The following is a 21,908-nucleotide window of genomic DNA, read 5'->3' as shown; positions in this document are numbered from 1 at the left end:
GAACTTAGCAACCTAGTAGTGTAATGCTTTAAAAATTTATATATTCTTGACAGTTCCAGTAATATGCAATATGATTTTGTCATTTATATTACTATTCCTTAAAACTATATATAGATAATTATGAATCTAAATGTTACACCCATGTTCTTTCCTTACTCCATTATAGGATCACTGTGGTTCCCATGTTCTTTCCTTACTCCATTACAGGATCACTAAGGTTTCCGGCATTTATGGTTCTTTACCTAAGCTAGATAAACCCATTTGCAGTATACTCCCCCACAGGATGCAAGTATACTCCCTTACAGGATCTGTACACTTCTTTCTGATAAAGATTCAAGTTCATATGCTATTCATTCCTATCTGATACTATGCTTTCACTTCCCTGAGGTGACTTGATGCATTAAGACATACTGGTGTAATGTGCAGTCTGAGTACTGAACCTCACTTACAGTGTTTTTAATGGCAACATCATGATGGAGGCAAACATAAAAGACTTGGAAAATGAGCTAGGAACTAGGAAATAAGCACCTCTATCAGAAAACTTGAGAAACTAGTGGATTTCCCTCATATGTATCTGTCTGTAACATGTAGGGAAAAAGCCATGCTCAGATCATACCTTTGCCATACATATTCATATAGGTTTAGCTTAAAATTCTTGAGTATTCTCAGTGTTGATTACTTTTGCATTCAAATTTTTCCAAGTTTCTATGTTTCTACAAGAAAAGTATCTGTTTATTAAAGCACACCATGGACACTGTCAGTGGCCATGGTGTGTCACTGAAATAGATTACCATGAAGGAAGACGAATCCTGTGTAGCAATAGTAATGTTCATCAGTCCCATGCCAGGAATGTCAGAAATTTTAAAGGCTTTGACTTCATGTTTCCATGAGTTGTTAGATGAAATGGTCATTGATATGTGTGTGTGTGTGTGTATTTACCTAGTTGTATAGTACAGGGTCCGAGCCAAAGCTCAATTAGTGTGTGTGTGTGTGTGTGTGTGTGTGTGTGTGTGTGTGTGTGTGTTTGTGTGTGTGTGACAAAAAAATAATACTGTAGATAGACTTATTATGTAATTTATAGGTGATACATAGAAGTTTGATATTGTGAGGAGATATTATGTTAGTACAATGAAAAACAATGACTAATATGGATATTTTCCGCACAAGTGAAACAGGATATATAATTCCTTGTAATTTATTAATTTAATTTGTATGCACTGTTAAATAGGATGCCACACCAAGCAGTAAGTCTTGTGTACTGATGTGTTCATGAAATTAAAAGCTTTAAACAACTAGATGCCAGGAAATATGTAAGTAATGTATATTCATTATCTTATGATTATAAATTATACATGTTATGGTGTGTGTGTGTGTGTGTGTGTGTGTGTGTGTGTGTAGATGCATTATTTTTTACAGGACTACATTTGGATCATAACATACTTTTCTATCAGCTATTAAGTAAGAATATTTGTCACATGTAGCGTGTTGAACTCATGTCATTAGCATTTCAAGTGGAAGACATTATTTCAATATATTTTTTACATCTTTTCTTAGAGCCATGTAACAATGATGTATTCATCATATTTTTGTTTTCATGTTGTGCAGTTTTTGCCAGAAAGTGAGTGTGTACGTGTTATTTGTCCACAGTCATCTCCTGGTCTCATGATACAGTCAGCTGTTCCCATACAGAAAGAGCTCAGAGCTCAGAGTGACCAATCTTTGGGTAGGACTGAGACCGCTTACGCACCACACACTTGGACAGCAAGGTTACAACCCTGTGGCTTGCATCCTGTACCTACTTGCTGTCAGGTGAACAGGGGCTTCATATTAAGACTCATATATGTACCTTGCTGCCCTTGGGACTCAAACCCAGCTCTTCTTGGCTGTTAGTCAAGTATGCTAGCCACTATATTATGTGGTGTGGATGCATGTCTGTCTACATTTTTGTGTTTACTGAGTTATAGTATTCAAGATTTGAGTTTATGTTGTAATGTCTTCTAATCTACTTGTATGTGAACCAATCACAGATGTCCTCATACCTTTCAGTTATATGTCTTCTGTTTGTGTGAATCTCAACTGCTTCTTAGGTTCCACAAATATCCCTTTTAAAAACTGACTGAAAGGAGTGTGCTTGTTCTTACCTTGTAAACACACACACACACACACACACACACACATATTTCACTGTGTGTGTGTGTGTGTGTGTGTGTGTGTGTGTGTTAACACTTACAATAAACATTATTTTCCCAATCCAGTTAGATGCAGTGGTAAGTAATTTGTTTGAAACCTGTATTATAGTTGCATGTTGTGTTTGGGAAAGCTGGGTGATGGTTTTGTCTTAATAAAGCCTTTATCTGGGGCTTTGCTATATCCTTGCATATTAACAGTATATCTTTACACCACATTTCTTATTTAAAAGTAATTAGGTTTCTAAAACTTATTTTATTTTGTTAACTTATTTTTATAGTGTTTATTTAGGATCTTGATATGGTGCAGTTTTTATTTTCAGTTTTATCTGGACTATGAATGTTGGAATACTAGTTGTGCAAATTGTGCATAACCTTGAGTGTGTGTGTGTGTTGTGTGTGTGGGGGAGGTTGGTTCAGATGAGCATCAGGGTTGGGAAGTGAAATAAAATTAACTGCAATGACAAGAATGGTGTGGATGGATGTTATATATTGTAAATCTATAATCCATTCTGAGTTTGATGTTCAGAGGTTCTTCTCTGAGTAACAAGATTTACTTTTATCCCATTGCAGGAGGAGACTCCCCAGGGTCTATTTGAAGACCATGGGCTGGGCTAAAGGACCTTCAACCAAACTAGTTCATTTACTTACCTGCTGATGCTTGAAACAAGAAAATATTGAAAATATTGATACAAGAATTGTTCATAAAATTGACTTGCACTTAGTTGATCAGTGAATAGTAATGATTGTAATATGATTGGCTACAGTCGCATCTAGTATGGTATTTTGTCATTACAATTGTTCATTTTATATATTAATTGAAGCCAGTCAAAATAGAATTGCATATAAAATCACCAAATACATGAAGCAATTTAAGTGTTAACCAAGGTGGTATTATCAAATGAAGTATTTAGACAAAATGTAAGATTACTAAGAACTGTTGAGGAGTGAATAAAATTTTTCTAAACTATGGGACCAATAAACAGCAGGTTTAGGTAGGCTAGTAGTAATAATAATTTTGTTCATATAATTAGAATTTCAAATGTGTCAAGTTGGAATCTTTACATGTTGCTAATTATTATTTTAAGCCCATGTGAATGTTGCAGTGTGGACACTCCTGGACTATTTCATTATGCCTTGCATGGAAGTAATGATGGTATCTTGGAGGTACTTTATACATACATATTGGATGGTTCCCTCTCAACACTAGAATGGCCTTTGCATGTTTTATGCTAGTAACTGTTTAAGGGTTTTGTTACCAATTCATTTTTTACTTTTAGTTCCCTTTCTTTCTTTCTTTCTTTTTCTTTTTTTTTTTTTTTTTTCTCTTTCTCTCCAGTCCTGCTTACAAAAATTTTTGTTATGAGTCAATGGTTGTATTCATTGGCATGTAGTCATTAATATTGATGTTTTATATTTCTTTTTGTAAGATTCATTAATTTGTTAGCAGTATGAAGTAGGTTTATTAAGACATCCTTCTCAGTGGTGTTGCAGCTTTGATATACAAATGAACAACTTAACACAGAATTGATTTTCCAGGATTACTATTGATGCTTATTGGACAACAGTGTTAGGTAGATTGTCTCCCACATTTTTGTTCTAAATGTACCTCAATATTGCTTTTATCATGGGAGTATATGCAGCTTAATGTAGATTAGCATGAAAATGTTGTTGACATCAGATATTTAGCAAGGCTGTGTGAGCAATAAAGATGAAAAGTTCAGTATGTATCCTGGAGTCACACCACACAGGCCTGTGGCATGGTATACATCATTATACAGAGCACTGACTAACACTTTGCTGATTTCTTCTAATGATCACCATCATCAGCATCATCTTCATTGTCATTGTCTTGTATTCTCACTTAATGATGTACAAGATCATGCTAATAATGATGATAATTGATAGAAATTTGTCATAGTCTTTCAAAAATTAAAATAAATCATCACCACCCATATCTTGACCTTGTCTGTCAGGGTAAAGTGACCAGGTATTTTGCAGCATTCACGAAACACAAATGTGCCTGTTGTAAAGAGAAATAACTTAATATTATTGTGATGAAGATACATTTTAATAATTTTATGCCGTCCATCCTTAGCTTTAGATAAAATGTAAGTGTGTGCTTGGGTGTGTGCATGATTAAAAAAAATAAATAAATAAATGAGAGAGAGAGAGAGAGAGCGCATGTGTAATAATAGTAAAGACCCTGTTCTGGTTGATTTAAGATCCTCTGTTTGTTCCATTCATTACATGTAAACTTTTCTCTTATATGACAATGTGTATATGTGTGTGTGTTGCCTATTTATAGTAAACAGGATTTTAGCTAAGCTCATGGTCTTTCTTCATATCTACTTTCATCCAGCTTAGTTTTAATGTTAAATATTCTCCTTCTTTGTACTACTTTCTGTTTCAAGAGCATTCGGAATATCACTGCTTCTTTTTGGGAAGCTGGACTTCTTTATATCCTTTAAATATATCATCACCTTTGACATTCTCTTACATCATCCTTTTCCAGGAAGTCTTTATTTGTCCATATTACAAGTCCTTCTATCAATTCATAAGTGTATTACCATTTTTTTTTGCTCCCAAAGTTGATAAATCAAGATCTTGTAGCATTTCTTTGTAAGCCAGCTACCTCTATACTATACTATACTCTATACTGGAAATAATCTTTATTGCCATTGTAGTATGTATGTGTTTGCTAGTATTTAGTTACCTAGCTGTAGTACATTTTACATGATTCCAATCAAGCTTATTTGATTTTTTTTTTTTTTTCGTAATGTACTTTCCTCTGGAGTAGTATTAATATCATAAACATTCATTGCTCACTTTCATTTCAAGCAGTTATGCAACTGGAAACCGAATATCTTGACATTGTTAAAGATCTCTAGTCTTTGCACTCATGCTCCTTATTCTTTCAATGCCCCTATATGAGTGTAACGCCCCTACTGCTTTGAACATCATAATCAAAATCCTTGTGTTTTCTTTTTCCTATAATGGTGGCAGCTTTCATTTAAATAACTGCATCAAGTGTAACACCAGTTTAGCTACAACTTGTATTCACTTATGTTTTCTTGAAATATTTTATCTTGTAAGGTGACTATAATATTTGTAACACACACACATACACAAATTTGAATGTCTCCAGTGGTCATATTCATATGCTTTACTCATGATAGGTTGCCTGGTATCCATTCACTAGTCTTTTTCTTCTGTGTATGATTGTGTGTGTGTGTGTGTGTGTGTGTGTGTGTGTGTGTGTGTGTAGGATAGTTAGTAAAAGTAATGAAAGTGTTTATGGAAGGTATGTTAGGTAAAACTTAAGGTCTGATTTTTTGAGGTCACAAAGTTTTAAACAAAAATTATTTGACCATCTGGAGACAGGGTATCTTGAATTAAAATGTACAAAGCTGAGTGAATGCCATGGTTGTAAGTGCAAGGCCCCTTTAGAGAGAGAGGGGGGGAGAGGGGATCTCAAGATGGAAAGAGATGGGGAGTGCACAAGTGATCTACATGAACAGAAGTAAATGGAGATTCTTCTGTCATACCTTTAAAGGAGTTTCAGGGAAAAGGCATCAAAGTAGATTAGACTAGAAAGGTCTTGTTACCATTAATTGTTATACAACTGGTCAGAATGAAACCTAGGCAGATATCATCTAGATAACTAGATTTCAGATATCCTGTCATTACAAAATAATAAAAAAAGAAAGTCAGGCATTTGTAAAATTTGATTATTGTTTAGGCAAAATTGACAGGCAAACCAATGGAGTGCCCATGCCTGGGATTGGGCAAAATCACCGGATATGGCTGTTTGCCTGGTAGTTTGTTTGCTGTCAGGTGTGGATGGACAACAAGTGAGTATGATGACACACAGGTTTTGCCTGGTAAATTGACAAAACTCTTTGTGTGGATGAGTTCCATAGATTGGTCACTGGGCAGCTGAAAGAAGTAAGCAGAGTTCTTTGGAGAACTTATCAATTGAAATAAATAAGTGCTTAAAACAGATTCTGAAACATGACAACAAACAGTTTTGAGTGGTTAATCCATAAGTGGTCCTGCATCTGTAGATTAAAATATGTATCTCACACCTGACATACATGGTTCTAGTTCATGATGCTTTTGATCAACTAGGCATTTCATTGTCTCTCAGCAATAATTAAGAACTGTTATGGATTCATGTGCTCATCCCAGGTTGAGAACCATTGGTTTTTGGCACATGATGTACATGTACATCAGTTTTGTGGATTCTTATATGGATGTCAATCTGTACATTTTCCTTATTTCAGAATATTCCTGATATTTCCTTCACTTTATTTTTAATGTATTGGGGGGAGAAACAAACCATGTGCAGATACTAAACACCTTATAAATGAACACACCTGTCCTTTACATCATTAAATATTAAGGATACCTTAAAACTTCAGATTATAACTTTTACAGAAGAAACTTCCAAAGTTAAATTAATCTTCTTAAACAAGTGTATTCCATGTTCATTGATTGTTTCAAGTCTTCACAGAAGTTCATGTGTCAACCACTGGTCAAAGAGTGATTTACTAAGTCATTTGTAGAGCTAGAATGCTCTAGCAGTTATCTATTGTTTGATGGCTATATGTTAAGAAACTTAAAATTTTTCATGTGCCTTCATAGTTCCTGTTTTCATCTATGAAAAATTTTGTGTACTATATCACATTTATTTACCTGTGACTCAACTGGAAAGATAAATACTTTATTTGCAATAACTGTATTTCATTCAAATCAAACAATAAAAAAACACATTCTCCAAGAAGAGTATATTCACATCTAGTTGATGTTGAGGTGCTCGTCATTTGCATGTCTGCTTGGCTTAACATCTATCCATGCTCGTACCACCATAGGAAGGGACAGGCAGGTGAGCACCATACACATGTTTCCTTAGGTAGGGAGTAAGTACTCAACATTGCTGCATGGGAGTTCACCTCCCAATGCTCTTTCCCTTAACAATGCACAGTAAGCTGTCTGGAGGGGGATTTCTAGGCTTGGATCAGGTCACTGAGAGTCTGAAGAGGAGGAAGAAGATGAATCGGTGCTCATCACTTCCACATCTTCTTGTTCTTTCTTCTCCACCACAACGGATGTGTGATTCCCCACATGTACCTGCAAGTCACCAGATGGCTGCCACGAGAAGGTGCCCCCAAGTCCTGAGGAGGTCGGCTCTGAGGCAAGCAAGGCAGATTGGGATTACCAAGTTTATGAGACAGCTTTTGATTTTGAACATTAAAAAAGAGACACATATGACATTTTTATTTTGAACATTAAAACTGGAAAGAGACAAAGTCCTGAGGTTCATTCATTATCAGAGTACTGAATAACCTGGATTCTATATTCTTGAAAAGATGTGCAAAGCTTGGTTCATTCCACTGTAAAGCTAGCCTTGATCTTCACACCCCCAAAAATTTCTGATGAATTAAACTGATACAGCATTAAGAAAAATAATGAGGTCAGCTCAAAAGTAAATCTTGTAACCATGAGAGAGAGAGAGAGAGAGAGAGAGAGAGAGAGTGCCTGCCACACTTACCAGCATGTGAAGTGTGACAGGCTTAATTTGCAAGAACTGTATTTCAGGCTTACCAGTATGGTGCCCTCTAGCCAAGGAATCTGCTAGATGGGTGTGTGTGTGCAGTGCATGTCCATTCTGACCCAGGAATCCAGCTCGCATTTCCAGATCTGTCCAGCAATAACATATACAAAAATCAATATGTTACAAGAATCATCAACTCAATTTGCTAATTCCTAAGAATTTAGAACCTTCCAGATTTGTTTAGCCTACTATATGTAGTAAGATGGAACCAACCAATAGGATAAGGCCGTCTAGGATCCCCCTGCTGCCAGGTGTCCGGTGCTGATACAGAGTGAGTGGAAGAGATGCGGTGAGCATACTTGATCAGCTCTTCACTGTTAACAGGTCGTTTGTTGGCTCGGAGGATGCTCTGCATTTTGTGCCGTGCTTGATACAGTGCCATGGACTGATCAGAGGAAACAGTAATATTAAGTTTACTTGGGTGACATGTATCATGTCATAAGATGCAGCACAAATACAAATAAATGTTACATTGTAAATGATCACCTGTAACAAAACAATAATACTAAATCAATTATGCATATGTTCTATCTATCTATATACCAGGCAATCCTGACAAAGCACCACACACTCACACAGACATCATTCACACTTTGGGCCATTGACCCCTAGTGGAAAAAGATAGTCTCATGGACTACTGTACTACACCCTAGGAACTTTGGCATAACACAGCTGGCCATATACATACACAGCAAGGTCCAACAGCATACACTGGTTTATCCCTACTCTTTCATAATGAGACTGTTCTCTACCCCACATCTGCTCTAATCCTGAGACCACAGCAGATGCAAGATATATCCTACAGAGTTCCCCACGTCGAAACTGGGTCCGTACACCAATGGGCCCAACCAAGTGCACCCACATTCCCTCCCAGCAATCAAAAAGACATTGTCATTTTCATGTACTCAACTGTTGCTCTCTATTTGCCTCTATCACATATAATTCCTCTTGCTGCAGAGCCATTCCTCTTTCATTCAGTGCTCACTTCAGACAGTTCATCCACTCCAGGTGTGGTCTTCCTCATTACCTTTCACTATGCACTTTTGACTGCATTATTCTCTTTACTAGTTAACTGTCCTCCATTCTCTCCACATGCCCAAACCACCTTAATACACACTGATATACCCATCCAGCCATCTCTATCAAAACACCAGTTCTTCTTACCTCCTCATTTATTCTATCCCTCCATGTTACAACAAACAAACTCCTCAAACACTTAGTTTCATTACATTTAACTGCTGAAACATATACCATGTTTCAGCACCATACAGCATAGTGGGCACCACTATTCCCTCATATAACCCTCTCTTTACAACTCATACCCAGTGTCCTGTGTTTAACAGTTTTCTCAGTCCACCAAATACTTTTCCTGCTTCTTTCACCCTACACTTAATTTCTGTCTCAACTCTTCCATCCACTGTAACTGTTGATTCCAAATACTTCAAACAATCCACCTCTTCCAGCTGTTCTCCATTTAGTTTTACAGCTATCCTTTCATTATCTATCTTTCCAGAGAATTTCATTACTTTACTTTTGCCAACATTCACTTTCAGCTTCCTCCTCCTACAGACATGCCCAAACTCCACAGAGAATAAAATAAAATATGTCAAAATACAGCCATTTTATTTATTTATTATTTTTTTTTATAGTGTGAATAGATGAAAAAAAAAAAAAGACAGTGCATAGTGACTATATAAAGTTTTAAAGAAGCTATTTTATCTTATGTTTCACAGAAATGCAAACACATACCAGCATATGGTGAGCATCATAGAGTTGCTTCTCCAGTTGTAGAATCATCTGGTCATGGCGATCCACTTCAGCCTGTACCATGTCCATGATGCTGGCTATTCTTGCCTGATCATTGGCCAGCTGAAACACACACACACACACATGCTAGCTCACTGCTGGTTGATTCACACTTGCACACACTCTATACAAAAATATATAAGAAATATTAATAAAGATAATAATAATAATAATAATAATAATAATAATAATAATAATAATAATAATAATAATAATAATAATAATAATACATACATACATACATAAGTATACCAAGGCTGTCTCCTCCAAGCCAAGACAAGGCACACAACTTTTACATTCATACTCATTCACATCACTCATTTCCCTGGTTACCAATAGATAAGAGAAAGTACTCCTGCCATCACTTTATGGGGATCAGCCACACAGCTCAGACAGTTTAGTCCAGAACAAGGCTCCTTCATAGCAAGCACTCTTCCATACCATACCCCACTGCCCCACACTTATGTGGAACTATTAATGTGCAGCACCTCCTTTAGAAGTCACAATGGGGGTGTCATTCCTCACACACACTCACAACTCTTCTCCATTTTCTTCTGTCTTGCACAATCATCCTACTATGCTCCAGTGTCAGTCTTCTTCCCTTCACACTGTCTACCCATCCCTTACATGGCCTACCTTGCAAGTTCTCATCTCTCACACATCATCACCAGCCTATCATCCTTTATTCTCTCAACATGTCCATACCATCTCAGCACTCATTGCTCTGCCCATCCTGCCAAGCCTTTCACAACACCCATTCTCCTTCTCAATTCCTCATTTCTGACTCTGTCCCTCTGAGTCACTCCACACATATTCCTTAGGCATCTCATCTCCATTACATTCAATCTCCTCTTGTCTGCTACTCCCACTCTAAGTCTCAGCACCATACACTCCAGCAGGCAATACTATCCCTTAATACAGTATTCTCTATTCATTCCAAGTGTCCTACTGTCAAACAGTCTATTCATACCTCATACTTTTCCTGCTTCCTTCACCCTAGCTCTGACCCGTCTCCACTCCTCCACCCACCACTACTGTACATCCCAAATATCTGAAACAGTCTGCCTCCTCCAGCTCTTCACCATTCAGCTTTACATTCACCCTACCACTTGCCTCCCTGGTGCACTTCATATCCTTACTCTTTCTTTCATTAACTTTCAGGTTCCTTTCATACACCCATCTAAACTCCTCTATCAGCCTAGTTAACTTCTCTGTATCTGCCACCACTGCTGTGTCATCCACATTAATCACCCTCTCCTATTATCAGGCCCAATCATCTACCTAAAATTCTAGCATTAGCTTCCCTCACCACACCATCCATATAGATGTTAAACAGCCATGACGATATTACACATCCTTGACATAACCTCACCTTGGCCAGAAACCATTAACTTGTGTTGCTTCTTACCCTTACACATGCTCCACTATCTTCATAAAAACTTTTCACCCATATAACACCATATAACTTAAGACATTTCATATTCCTTCCCTATCAAGTCATATGCCTCCTCTAAATCCATAAAATGCTTCACAATGAGTCCTATCAAACTACCTCTATTTCCATTCTTTCTGGGTACCCCATACCTACCTACCTACCTCACCATCAACTACCTCACTATCAACACAAACATTTAAGTTTCCCATGGCTAGTACATTGTGTATCTTAAACAATCACTGAAATCAATCTAAAATTTTTCTCTTCTTATCTAATACTTCTCACCACCTGACCCATATGCATTCACAACACACCACATCTCTTCTCCTAACCTCAATTTCACCATCATTATCGATTCCATCAAACATTGCTGCACTCTCTGACTTAGCAGTAGTGCTACTCCCTCTCTCACTCTCCTTCTCTATACCTACATCCTTCCAGTCACACTTCAGCTTTTCCTTTAATTTTCACCTCACTGAGGGCTAGTAGGTTGAGCTTCTATTAAAAAAAAAAAAAAAAAAATCTCCCTATCTCCTCATACATCCATACTACACCTACACATATTCAATGACCCAAGTCTTCAGGAGTGAGAAGCAAAATCACTTTCCTTTCCCTCTTTAGTGCCTTGTCTTTATGCTGGGTAATAATTAGAGAGGAAGGGTTCCAAGCCCCTTGCTCTGCCCATGTTTGTTGCCTCTTACGATGTGCAAGAATACAATGGCAATATTCAGAAAAAAATAAAATAAATAAATAAATAATACAACTGAAGAAATAAATTATTGAAAAGGATAAGTATTCTTACATGTTAACTGTAATGACATGTGATGTAATTTACACACAAGTGATAGCAAAAGTGAGGGGACTTAAAGGACTTACTTTGATTGTTTCCTTTAACTCTGCATCTTTCATTATAAGTAGTTCAATCAGCTGTGCAAGGTCAGCAGAAGAGAGTCGCTGCTGTTTGGGGGCAATGCTGTTCTCCAAGAGTTCTCTGCCGGAAAACACACCTCAGTTTATGCTGTAATACCAGTCTGCAACTTATAACGATTTCTGAATACCTATTAAATTCTTATCTATCTTATCTAGATAAGGATCATATGATGCCCAACCTTGATCCCCTGATGAAATTAATTAAAAATTAAGGATTCACTTGATTTTTTTTTTTTTTTATTCTACTAAGCATGTGGCATTATCAAACACCACATTATGAAGAGAGGCATGAGACAAATGCTACTTTGCTACAGTTATGCTAACCAAGTTTTACTACTTCATTGCTTTTTTGTTTCACACAAAGCTGCTGGAAAAACTCATTATCAAAACTCCTTTCTTCAGTCTTATTTTCTTTCAGACTTCCAGAAACTTTTACATATATATTACTTAGAAAGAGTCAGTGTGTATTGACATCTGATAAGCCATTCTGTGTAGGTAATCAAATTCAAAATGAAGTTTTGATAATTTCCTTTTTTTATTTTCAAGGATAGAGAAAGTCATACTAGACTGCCTACAATACCTTCCATCAACTACAACACCACTCATCCATTAGTCTGATTACCTGCATTGAATGGCTTATCAGATGTCAATACATACTGACTATTTCTGAGTAATATTTCCTTTAAATGGAATATTATCACTATGTTAGGTTGGATTTATTTCATGTGAGAAAGATTAGATTCAGTTCAGTGAAGTTATTCAGGTAAATCAAGGTTTATTTAAGAGAATGTTTAAGTTCAGTCATATTCTGAGTAAATAACATGGCTTTGCACTGACCTTTCCTTTTTGTCTTCTTCTTTTACTTCCCTGTTTTGCTCATATTTTTCTTTCCAAATGTCTAACACATTTTTTGTCTGTTACTTTTTATATTATTTTATTTATTTTCTTTTTTTTTTCCTCTGATAAGGTCTAAAATGGAGTATTGTTATTTTTAAATCATCATAAAGTGGTTTATATATTAAATGTTCTTTGTTTTCCATATCTTTATCAGGTTGGGTTAAGCCAGAACTAAGTCTATGATACAAGAACACAAGAAACGCTGTAAGCAGGCAACAGGCCTACAAGCGGCTGTCTGTACTAAGCATACACATTTAGCTCCAGCTATCCTCCCTAAGAATAAATTCACCCTATCTTTAAAGGTCTCTCTTTAGTCAGCACCAATTACCGGATAACTAATTATCATTCCCTCTATTTGAGAACCGATTTTTGTTCTCAAGTGCTTTCATAAATCTAACATCATGAAGCATGAACCCCGTCACACCTGGTTCTACCGCGATTAACTCCAAGGATCCCATCAAAATCACCCCTGAAGTACCCCTATGGACACAAATAATTATATGAGATCCTTTTCTGATTTATGTCTCTGACGAAGATTAATCTAAAATTCTAGACCATGCGTAAGCTTAATATAAGGAAAGGTTTGGTTTGGGTTAGATAAAATTGGTAACGTATTTTTATTTATTTATCTATCAATTTTAGTGCATTGTATTCTTACTTTGATATGAGTTCAGTATCGTCAATGAGCGAAAGCAATTTCTCTTTGGTGCTGATGGAAGCCATGGCGAAGCTTGGCGAGGCTCTGTGGAACTAGCTTGGCTTGATTCTAGTTGTTGTCAGAAATTAGTGTTCGCTGTTCAGGAGATTGCCTTTACAACGGCCCCCTGAAAAATTTTATCACATTCACTTGTTGCTGGTCTTTTTACATATAATGATTCCGTTTTCTTTCCCCATGTTTTCTAGAAGTTGCAAATTATATTCTTTCTCTTTCTTACATACGAAGTCAAGTAAAACACTTCCAATGATTTGGTCTTTGTCTTGTGGTTTTTGTATATCTCTATTTTCTTTCTTTTTTCTTGATATCCTTCACATTGCAGTAAAAAAATGTTGAAGACTTTTCACCTACCTAGTTTCAGTTTGCACAGTGCAGTAACTTCCACTGAACATGCTTAAGTCTCTTCAGACTATCTATGGCATTTTGTTTCTTTCTATATTTCGTTGTCCCATGTTAGTATCCTCTCTTCTCTTTTCATTACTTCCATTCTCCGCACTATTTACTCTTGTAGTATATGAGGAGGCATTAGACACCTGCCGAAACGTTAATTACTCACAGGAAGGTCTCACAAGCACTGGCTTATGTGAGTGTTGTGATTTTGCTGCATTTTTGTAAAGATATATAATTATTTTCTTAGGCAGCAACATGATTGTATGTATGTAAATGATCATGCCACCCCACATCAAACACGATGGAACTTCACATAGATTATTAGTAAATAATCAGTATCATTTTTTTTTTTTATTTTATCTGACTTTCGTAGCATCTCTTTAATTAATGTTTGTATGTATTTTCCTTGCTATATGTAGGGTTTCATTTTGCTTATTTATGTAATTAGGAAGCTATAATCATGAATGTATTCATTCATGTACTTGTGAGTGCGACTTATCGCAACCTTCCAGACAACTATCCCCTCTTCTTCAATGACACTCAACTGTCCCCCTCTTCTACACTGAAGATCCTCGGTCTGTCCTTTACTTATAATCTGAACTGGAAACTTCACATCTCATCTCTAGCTAAAACAGCTTCTATGAAGTTAAGCGTTCTGAGACGTCTCCGCCAGTTTTTTCTCACCTCCTCCCCCCCCCCCCCCAGCTGCTAACTCTGTACAAAGGCCTTATCCGTCCATGTATGGAGTATGCTTCACATGTCTGGGGGGGTTCCACTCATACTGCTCTTCTAGGCAGGGTGGAATCAAAAGCTTTTCGTCTCATCAACTCTCCTCTAACTGACTGTCTTCAGCCTCTCTCTCACCGCCGCAATGTTGCATATCTAACTGTCTTCTACCGCTATTTTCATGCTAACTGCTCTTCTGATCTTGCTAACTGCATACCTCCCCTCCATCCGCGGTCTCGCTGCACAAGACTTTCTTCTTTCTCTCAGCCCTATTCTGTCCACCTCTCTAACACAAGAGTTAACCAGTATTCTCAATCATTCATCCCTTTCTCCGGTAAACTCTGGAACTCCCTGCCTGCTTCTGTATTTCCACCTTCCTATGACTTGAATTCCTTCAAGAAGGAGGTTTCAAGACACTTATTCATCAATTTTTGACCACTGCTTTGACCCTTTTATGGGACTGGCATTTCAGTGGGCATATATATTTTTTTTATTAGATATTTGTTGCCCTTGGCCAGTGTCCTTTCTACATAAAAAAAAAAAAAAAATAATCGTCAGCATTTTCTAGCGTGCAAACGGCACATGGTAAAGATACTCGCCACTAGTCAAGTTTTTTTTTTTCTTTGGACTTTGCTCGCCACAGTTGGATGAGAAACGGTCTCATCCTTGCTTGCTAACACCACTCTCTCAAAACTCGAGAATGATTTTACCTACAACAGTGAGGTAAGAACTATAATTAATAGTGGTGATGTATCGGATTATCAGCCTTGCATTGGCCTCCGTGGAACATCCACAATGCTAATAATGTATGCATCCATGATTCATACGATAGAATTTGCCCCAAAGTACATAAATACCTGATGAAACAGTAAAGTTTATTGAAAAGAAAGTTTTATATTTGATGTGAGACAATCAAGAAAAAGCGAGGCAAACATATATATATATATATATATATATATATATATATATATATATATATATATATATATATATATATATATATATATATATATATATATATATATATATATATATATATATATATAAAAAACGGGACATTTTGCTATAAGCGGGACAGGCGTTGAAAAAGCGGGACTATGGTCACCTTACTTTAACTTAAGTTGCGATACGGGTATTGTGTGCGAGTCTGGATGGATACCAGTCACCCACAAACCTTTTACCACACTGTCTGCAGCACTCTTAACATACCTAAGGCAAAATATAAATATCACATCTAGTACGCTGCACGTACAAACACATAGGTATACAAATTATCTCCCACTTTATCATACTTTAAACAATGTTATCTTTGCTTACTTATACTTTTGCCGTGATATATAGTTGTTTCATTTGCTTTTCTGTTTTCTTGGTGCAATATGGTAATTTGGACAGGTTGTCTTCAATTCTTTTCCCTCGTGGATCCTGCTAGCGATCCTTTTCTTTTTTATTTCTTTTCAGGTGTGTGTCTAACCTTATGTCGGATGATTGAGCAGTTTTTTTTTTCTTTTTCTTTTTCCTTGGTGCCATGTGTCGAGCTTCATCTTTACTCTCACTTTTTTTTTTTTTTTTTTTTTTTGAGGGAGTGGTGCTGGGCGGGGCTCTTTCTATGTTCTATTTTTTTTTTTGTTCACTGTTATTATAATGTGCGTATCAAAAGTAAAAAAAAAATAAATAGATAAGACTTTGTTTATATGCTAAAGAAGTGAAAATACAAACACCCCTCACAGATAATTATTTCAAAAGAAATATCTAGTCTTATTTTTCTTCCTCTTGTTTATCTTGTACGAAGCCTGACATAGCACGAATAGGAAATAGTGTTTGTAGAAATTAAAGTGTACAGTTACTTCTTATTGTGTTTTACCGTACTATGCAAATTCCTTGAAAGCACACACACACACACACACACAGAGAGAGAGAGAGAGAGAGAGAGAGAGAGAGAGAGAGAGAGATTCGTATGATTAGGTAAAATTAAAAACGTAGTTAGAAAATCTACTTAAGTCACTACTGAGGAAGCGCCAAATTACTTAAAACATTATTCAGCAAACTAACATAGAGAACAAACAAGGATAACATTTTTTGAAAGCTAACGCGCCACAAGAGGAAGAAGCAGAGGCTGAGGAGGCGTGAGTGTGTGACTAGTGTGTGATGAACACCTGGCAAGTTGTGGTGAATTTCTCCGTTATGACGCAGTGACCTCCGTTGACAGTGAGTACTGGAAGATGTGTCAGGAGACAAAGGGTTATGTATTGTGTTGGGCAGTACTGGTGAGTGTACCGGTGGGCTGTATTACCTGTCATGACTGGGATGCACTTACTGGTGTCTCCTCCATAACTGGTGTATACTTTTGACCGGGTTTAATTTTCAGGGGCTCAGGACTCTTCAGATTCTCAGTCACTCAACCATAATTATGGCAAAATTGCAGTTTCAGATAACTCTCCTTGAGCTGTTTTTCACCTTCCAAAAGCACAGCAAGCTTGGTACTGGCGAGAAAACCAAGTTCTTGAGTGAGGGGAATGAAAAAAAAAAAAAAAAAAAAGTGGAATATGGGCTTTCTAAAACCTAAATAAGTGTCCTTGATTTGAAAAAAAAAAAAAATCCCCATATTCATGAAATATTTCTTCAGATATGAGAAACCTATATTTTGTCATCATCCCCCAACCCAAAGATCCCGCAATTCCACCCAATCCCCCAAACAAGTTGGCCTTTACCCACGTTCAGTCATGATCTAACAGTATTGAAGAAATCGGTAGTGGGCAAGACTGTGAGGAAACTGTAGGAGGTAGGAGATGAGGAGGAGGAAACTGTGAGGTAAAAGTTAATGTGTAAAAAAATAAAATATAAAAGTTGCAACAGGTTTCGTCATGCTTAATAACCAGGAAAAATAATGCATAAGAATGAACAAATGGGGAAATCTAAGGACACAGGCAGACACATTTAGGGTGAATTTTTGGGATCTCTGCCCTCTTCCCCCCCACCTCAAACACTAACTTGAGCACACATAACTCATCCCTGTGGGTTTGTTAACCTTAACCTATGGGGTCCCTATCCTTAACCTAACCCTAACATAATCTTACAGGGCTCTTAATCCTAACCTAATCTTACAGGCTTTTTAACCCCACAGGGTCCCTAATCCTTAACCTTCAGAAAGCTTATGGACCTGATGGGGTCCCTTCTATTGTTCTCTGAAACTGTGCCCCTGTGCTTGTACCTTGCCTAGTCAAACTCTTCCATCTTTGTCTATCAACAACTGCCTTTCCTTCTTGCTGGAAGTTTTTCCTTCATTCAGCCTGTTCCTAAAAAGCATGACCGTTCTAATCTCTCAAAGTACTGTCATATTTTTTAAATTTCCTGCCTCTCTAAAGATTTTTAATCTATCCTCAACAGGAATATTTTTAAACACCTGTGTCTTCACAACCTTACATCTGATCGCCAGTATGGGTTCCATCGAGGCTGCTCTACTGGTGATCTTATGGCTTTCCTTACTGAATCTTGGTCATCCTCTTTTAAGGATTTTGGTGAAACTTTCACTATTGTCTTAGACATATCAAAAGCTTTTGACAGAGTCTGACACAAAGCTTTGATTTACGAACTACCCTCCTATGGCTTCTATCCTTCTCTGTAACTTCATCTCATGTTTCCTTTCTGTTTGTTCTATTGCTGCTGTGGTGGACTGTCACTGCTCTTCTCCCAAGTCTATTAACTGTGGTGTTCCTCAGGATTCTGTCCTGTCACCCACTCTCTTCCTATTATTAACGAATAACCTTAACCAAACTTCTTTTCCTATCCATGCTTATGCTGATGGTACCACTCTGCACTTTTCCATATCTTTTCATTAACGTCCAACCCTTCAGGAAGTAAATAATTCATGCAGGAAAGCCACAGAATGCCTGACTTCTGATCTCTGAAAAATTTCTGATTGGGGCAGAGCAAACTTATTATTGTTCAATGCTTCAAAAACTCAATTCCTCCATCTATCAATTCAACACAACCTTTCAGGTGGCTATTCCCTTTTCCTCAATGACACTCAACTCTTCTACACTGAATATCCTTGGTCTAACCTTTACTTGCAATCTCCATTTTTTGACAATGGTTACTTATTCTTTTTGGAGGCCAGCACCTCAGTGAGCGTTTCTTTCTTTTTTTTCCCTAATTTTGTTGCCTTTGACTAGTGCCTCTCCTACATAAAAAAAAAAAGAAAAAGAAAGAAAGAAAAAAGGGTTTCTTAACCACATACCTCTTGAATTCTCTTGATTTCTCATGATGAGGGTTTAGCTCCTTACCAGCATCAGCTGCGTCATCCAACCTCAAATACAAGAAGCACAACCTGATAAAGGAATACTGGAAGGTTGGCTAATTTAGATACAGCAAAGTAAAAACTAAATGAAAACAAACCTGCAAATTTCATAGAGTAAAGGACCTAGAAAATTTTCCACCTTATGTTTAAAAGATTGAAGTGAAGGAGCAGAGACTACTTCAGGTGGTCAAACAGAGAAAAATCATTATCTCATCAGTCAGGAGACCTACAGACTGTACATCTCAGAATACCATTAGCAATGCTTTTACAAAATGCTTCTCTTACATGTAGATGGAATTTTAAAGAATATGCCAAGATTCCTGTAAGAAGCTACATTAGGTATTGGGGTGTCAACAATGAAATGGTCAGAGATTGGGAAGTGGTTACCATCTTCAAAAACAAATACAAGCACACTTGTTTGCAGAAAAAAAGGGAACCTAGGACTGGCTTTTGTCATACAATAAGGATGTGTCATTTTGCATTGTTCAACTATACTTCGTTCAGATTAAGAATCTCAGCAAGACTTCTATGTTAGGTTGGCAGGCCGGCTTCCCATTGGCCTGCAGAGTCTGAGGGAAACTCAATCTCCCTAAGAAATAATTGCAGTAGGTGTGGTTGATGTATTTGCAACTGGTGGAACAATTTAAAAAACTGCTCAATTAAATATGGCTGCTATCACATTAAATCTAGGGAGAGCCAACTTGTTTTCATGGCAAGATGCTGACACCCCATGCTACACATGCAGCTCAGCTGGCCATCTCAGAATACCTCATGCCTTGTCAAGAAGAGTGTGCTTGCCACTCTCATCTAGTCTCCTTCCATTTGTATGTGAAGTACAGTTCTCTTTCATCACTTCTGCTAACCACATTGTAGAAAAAACAATTCACAGAGGTTCAGATAAAGATCATACATGCTCTGTACAAGAAGGGAAAATCTAATAGGTGTATAGCTGAAAATGTGGGAATTACAGTCTGACAGCCCAGCTTTGGACTCAGAAAATTTGTCATGCTGGACCTGGTCCTCTGCCAACCCACAAGAAAAAGGCTTGGGAAGAAAAGTTTGTTTTCAAGAGGACCCTGAATGTCATCAAAATACAGATGTAGTGCAGTTTAACCCTTACAGCAAAAGAAGTGAAGTAAAAGAATCCTGAGTTATTCAGTGACATGGCAGTACATACCGTTCAAGATTATTTTAAAAAATCACTCCTGTACTGCAGATGCTGTGCTGTTCCCAAACCCTGGGTAATAAAGCACCATAGGCAGATGAAGGTGAAAATTGCTCATCATTACCGAAATTGAACTTTGAAGCTGTGGAGGAAAGTGCTTTGGAGTGACAAGAGTACTTTTACTGCGAGTGATAATAGTAGGAATGATGAGTACTGTAAAGGTGGTAGTGACCCTCTTAACCAGTGGTACTCAGGCTGCACCATTAAGCACCCCAATTAAATTATGGTTTGGGATTGTTTCTCCTACCAGTCTGGGGCACCTAGTCTTCCTCCCAAGAAACAAGCACTGAATCAGAACAACTACCTGGATCTGCTGATAGAAACCTTGGTCTGTCAATGAAGGTGTCAGGCAGAAATTTTATATATATATATATATATATATATATATATATATATATATATATATATATATATATATATATATATATATATATATATATATATATATATGCTGGATGGGGCACGCTGTGAAAGAAAACAAATGATAAACGAGGCAGTATCAATGTAAGTGGACACTCTTTGAAAATCTTTTCTGTTGTTATTATTTATATATGACAAGTAAAGTTAAGATTAGAAATGCTCCAAATAGTGAGATCTGAGATATGAAAAAGCCATCCTTACATGCTAATTATTATGCTAGACTGCAGAATATTCAAGAGAATTTGAGATCCAAAGATAGGGGACAACTAAGATCCCTTGCTAATCTCCAAGATATTTAGTAACAAGTGAATATAACAAGGAAAATTAATTGAATTGTTTATCATATAGCTATATGTGAGATTTAGAAGGATGACCATCCAATCAACATGTTCTTACAGCAATGGGCCTAAGGTTGAGTTTAGAGCTAATTCGATGGTCTCAGCTAATTCAAGACCAACTATGACATCAAGAAGAGAATTCCAAAGGAACAAGTGATCTTGATTGTGTCCACAAAGTTCCATTGGTGGTGCAGTAGTGAAGCTTTCACCAAGATGTGTCATACAGTGATACTGGCAGGTTATGTCACACATTCCACATGTGCCTGTTAGCCCCTGTCATGATTGCAAGTAGGAGAGAACTGATAATTTTCATGGTGGAAGTGGCAACAGCCATTCATTTGATTGTAACAGTATGTGGCTTAGCAAATGAATAATCATAACAGTTGAGTCCTGCTGTATCAAGATGTTTGATTACCAGTCTTCTGTGCTTATCATAGTGGGGTCATCTGTTGTACCACTTGTATGAATGCACTTAATGTATGTAGTCATTGTGATCACTTTGACAACTGATTCTGCTCATCTTAAGTGTGCATATCCTGACTGTTGTTTAAGTAATTGCTGTGATGGAAGGGATGACTCTACCTTCAAAAGTCACTGCAAACATCCAAAAATGATCTATTTGAAACTTCTTAGTCACCCTAGAAAAGTTCAATCTTCAACAAATTTACTGCTCTTCCTTTCTCCTTGGTACAGTGGCTAGTCTATGGTACCCATTTCAAAGCTGGGTTGGGGTACAGATCACCCACTTGTTCATTCTTTCTTTAGGTTGGTTGATAATTGGGAACTTGGGGAAACTTTAGGAAGAAGATGAACTGTGGGAATGTGAATGTCATTATGGTCCTGTTTCCCAGAGTAAGAGATATCATCCACCACATGCTCAAAGACCAATGAAACATAAGTGAGCACTGAGGTCACGCACAACTATAGCG

The 21,908-nt window shown here is 37.1% G+C and overlaps 3 protein-coding genes across 10 annotated transcripts in view; 2 read left to right on the top strand and 1 right to left on the bottom strand.

The window, feature by feature from the left end:
• Positions 1–6,920, top strand: part of LOC135102332 (AP-1 complex subunit sigma-2-like) — a 49,512-nt gene extending 42,592 nt beyond the window's left edge. The window contains exon 6 of the mRNA XM_064007397.1: positions 2,760–6,920. Coding sequence (XP_063863467.1) covers positions 2,760–2,804 — 45 coding nt within the window. The 3' untranslated portion in view covers positions 2,805–6,920. The remainder of the gene's footprint in view (positions 1–2,759) is intronic.
• LOC135102331 (mediator of RNA polymerase II transcription subunit 4-like) lies at positions 6,912–14,097 on the bottom strand. 2 transcript variants are annotated; one of them, XM_064007394.1, is made up of 6 exons: positions 13,938–14,097; positions 11,921–12,035; positions 9,553–9,672; positions 8,017–8,188; positions 7,794–7,889; positions 6,912–7,378 (listed from the first exon to the last, which is right to left on the bottom strand). In XM_064007394.1, the coding sequence occupies exons 1-6, from the start codon at positions 13,976–13,978 to the stop codon at positions 7,212–7,214; spliced, it is 711 nt and encodes a 236-aa protein (XP_063863464.1). In that variant the 5' UTR covers positions 13,979–14,097; the 3' UTR covers positions 6,912–7,211. The 2 variants fall into 2 exon arrangements, with proteins under 2 accessions (XP_063863464.1, XP_063863463.1); XM_064007393.1 differs by lacking the exon at positions 13,938–14,097 and adding an exon at positions 13,530–13,691.
• Positions 14,098–16,655: 2,558 nt separating this feature from the next.
• The window catches only part of LOC135102326 (histone deacetylase 6-like), an 84,200-nt gene continuing 78,947 nt past the window's right edge, over positions 16,656–21,908 (top strand). For 4 of the 7 annotated variants that reach the window (XM_064007376.1, XM_064007375.1, XM_064007374.1 and 1 more), the window contains exon 1: positions 16,664–16,907. The gene's annotated coding sequence lies outside the window, so the exon portion shown is untranslated. Of the gene's footprint in view, positions 16,908–21,908 lie in introns of all 7 variants that reach the window. The other 3 variants (XM_064007377.1, XM_064007372.1, XM_064007378.1) reach the window with 3 other exon arrangements.

Source organism: Scylla paramamosain, chromosome 7, assembly GCF_035594125.1.
Source record: "Scylla paramamosain isolate STU-SP2022 chromosome 7, ASM3559412v1, whole genome shotgun sequence".
Classification (NCBI taxonomy): Eukaryota; Metazoa; Arthropoda; class Malacostraca; order Decapoda; family Portunidae; genus Scylla; species Scylla paramamosain.
The sequence above is the reverse complement of the archived record's forward strand: the minus strand, read 5'-3'. Positions and strand labels throughout refer to the sequence as shown.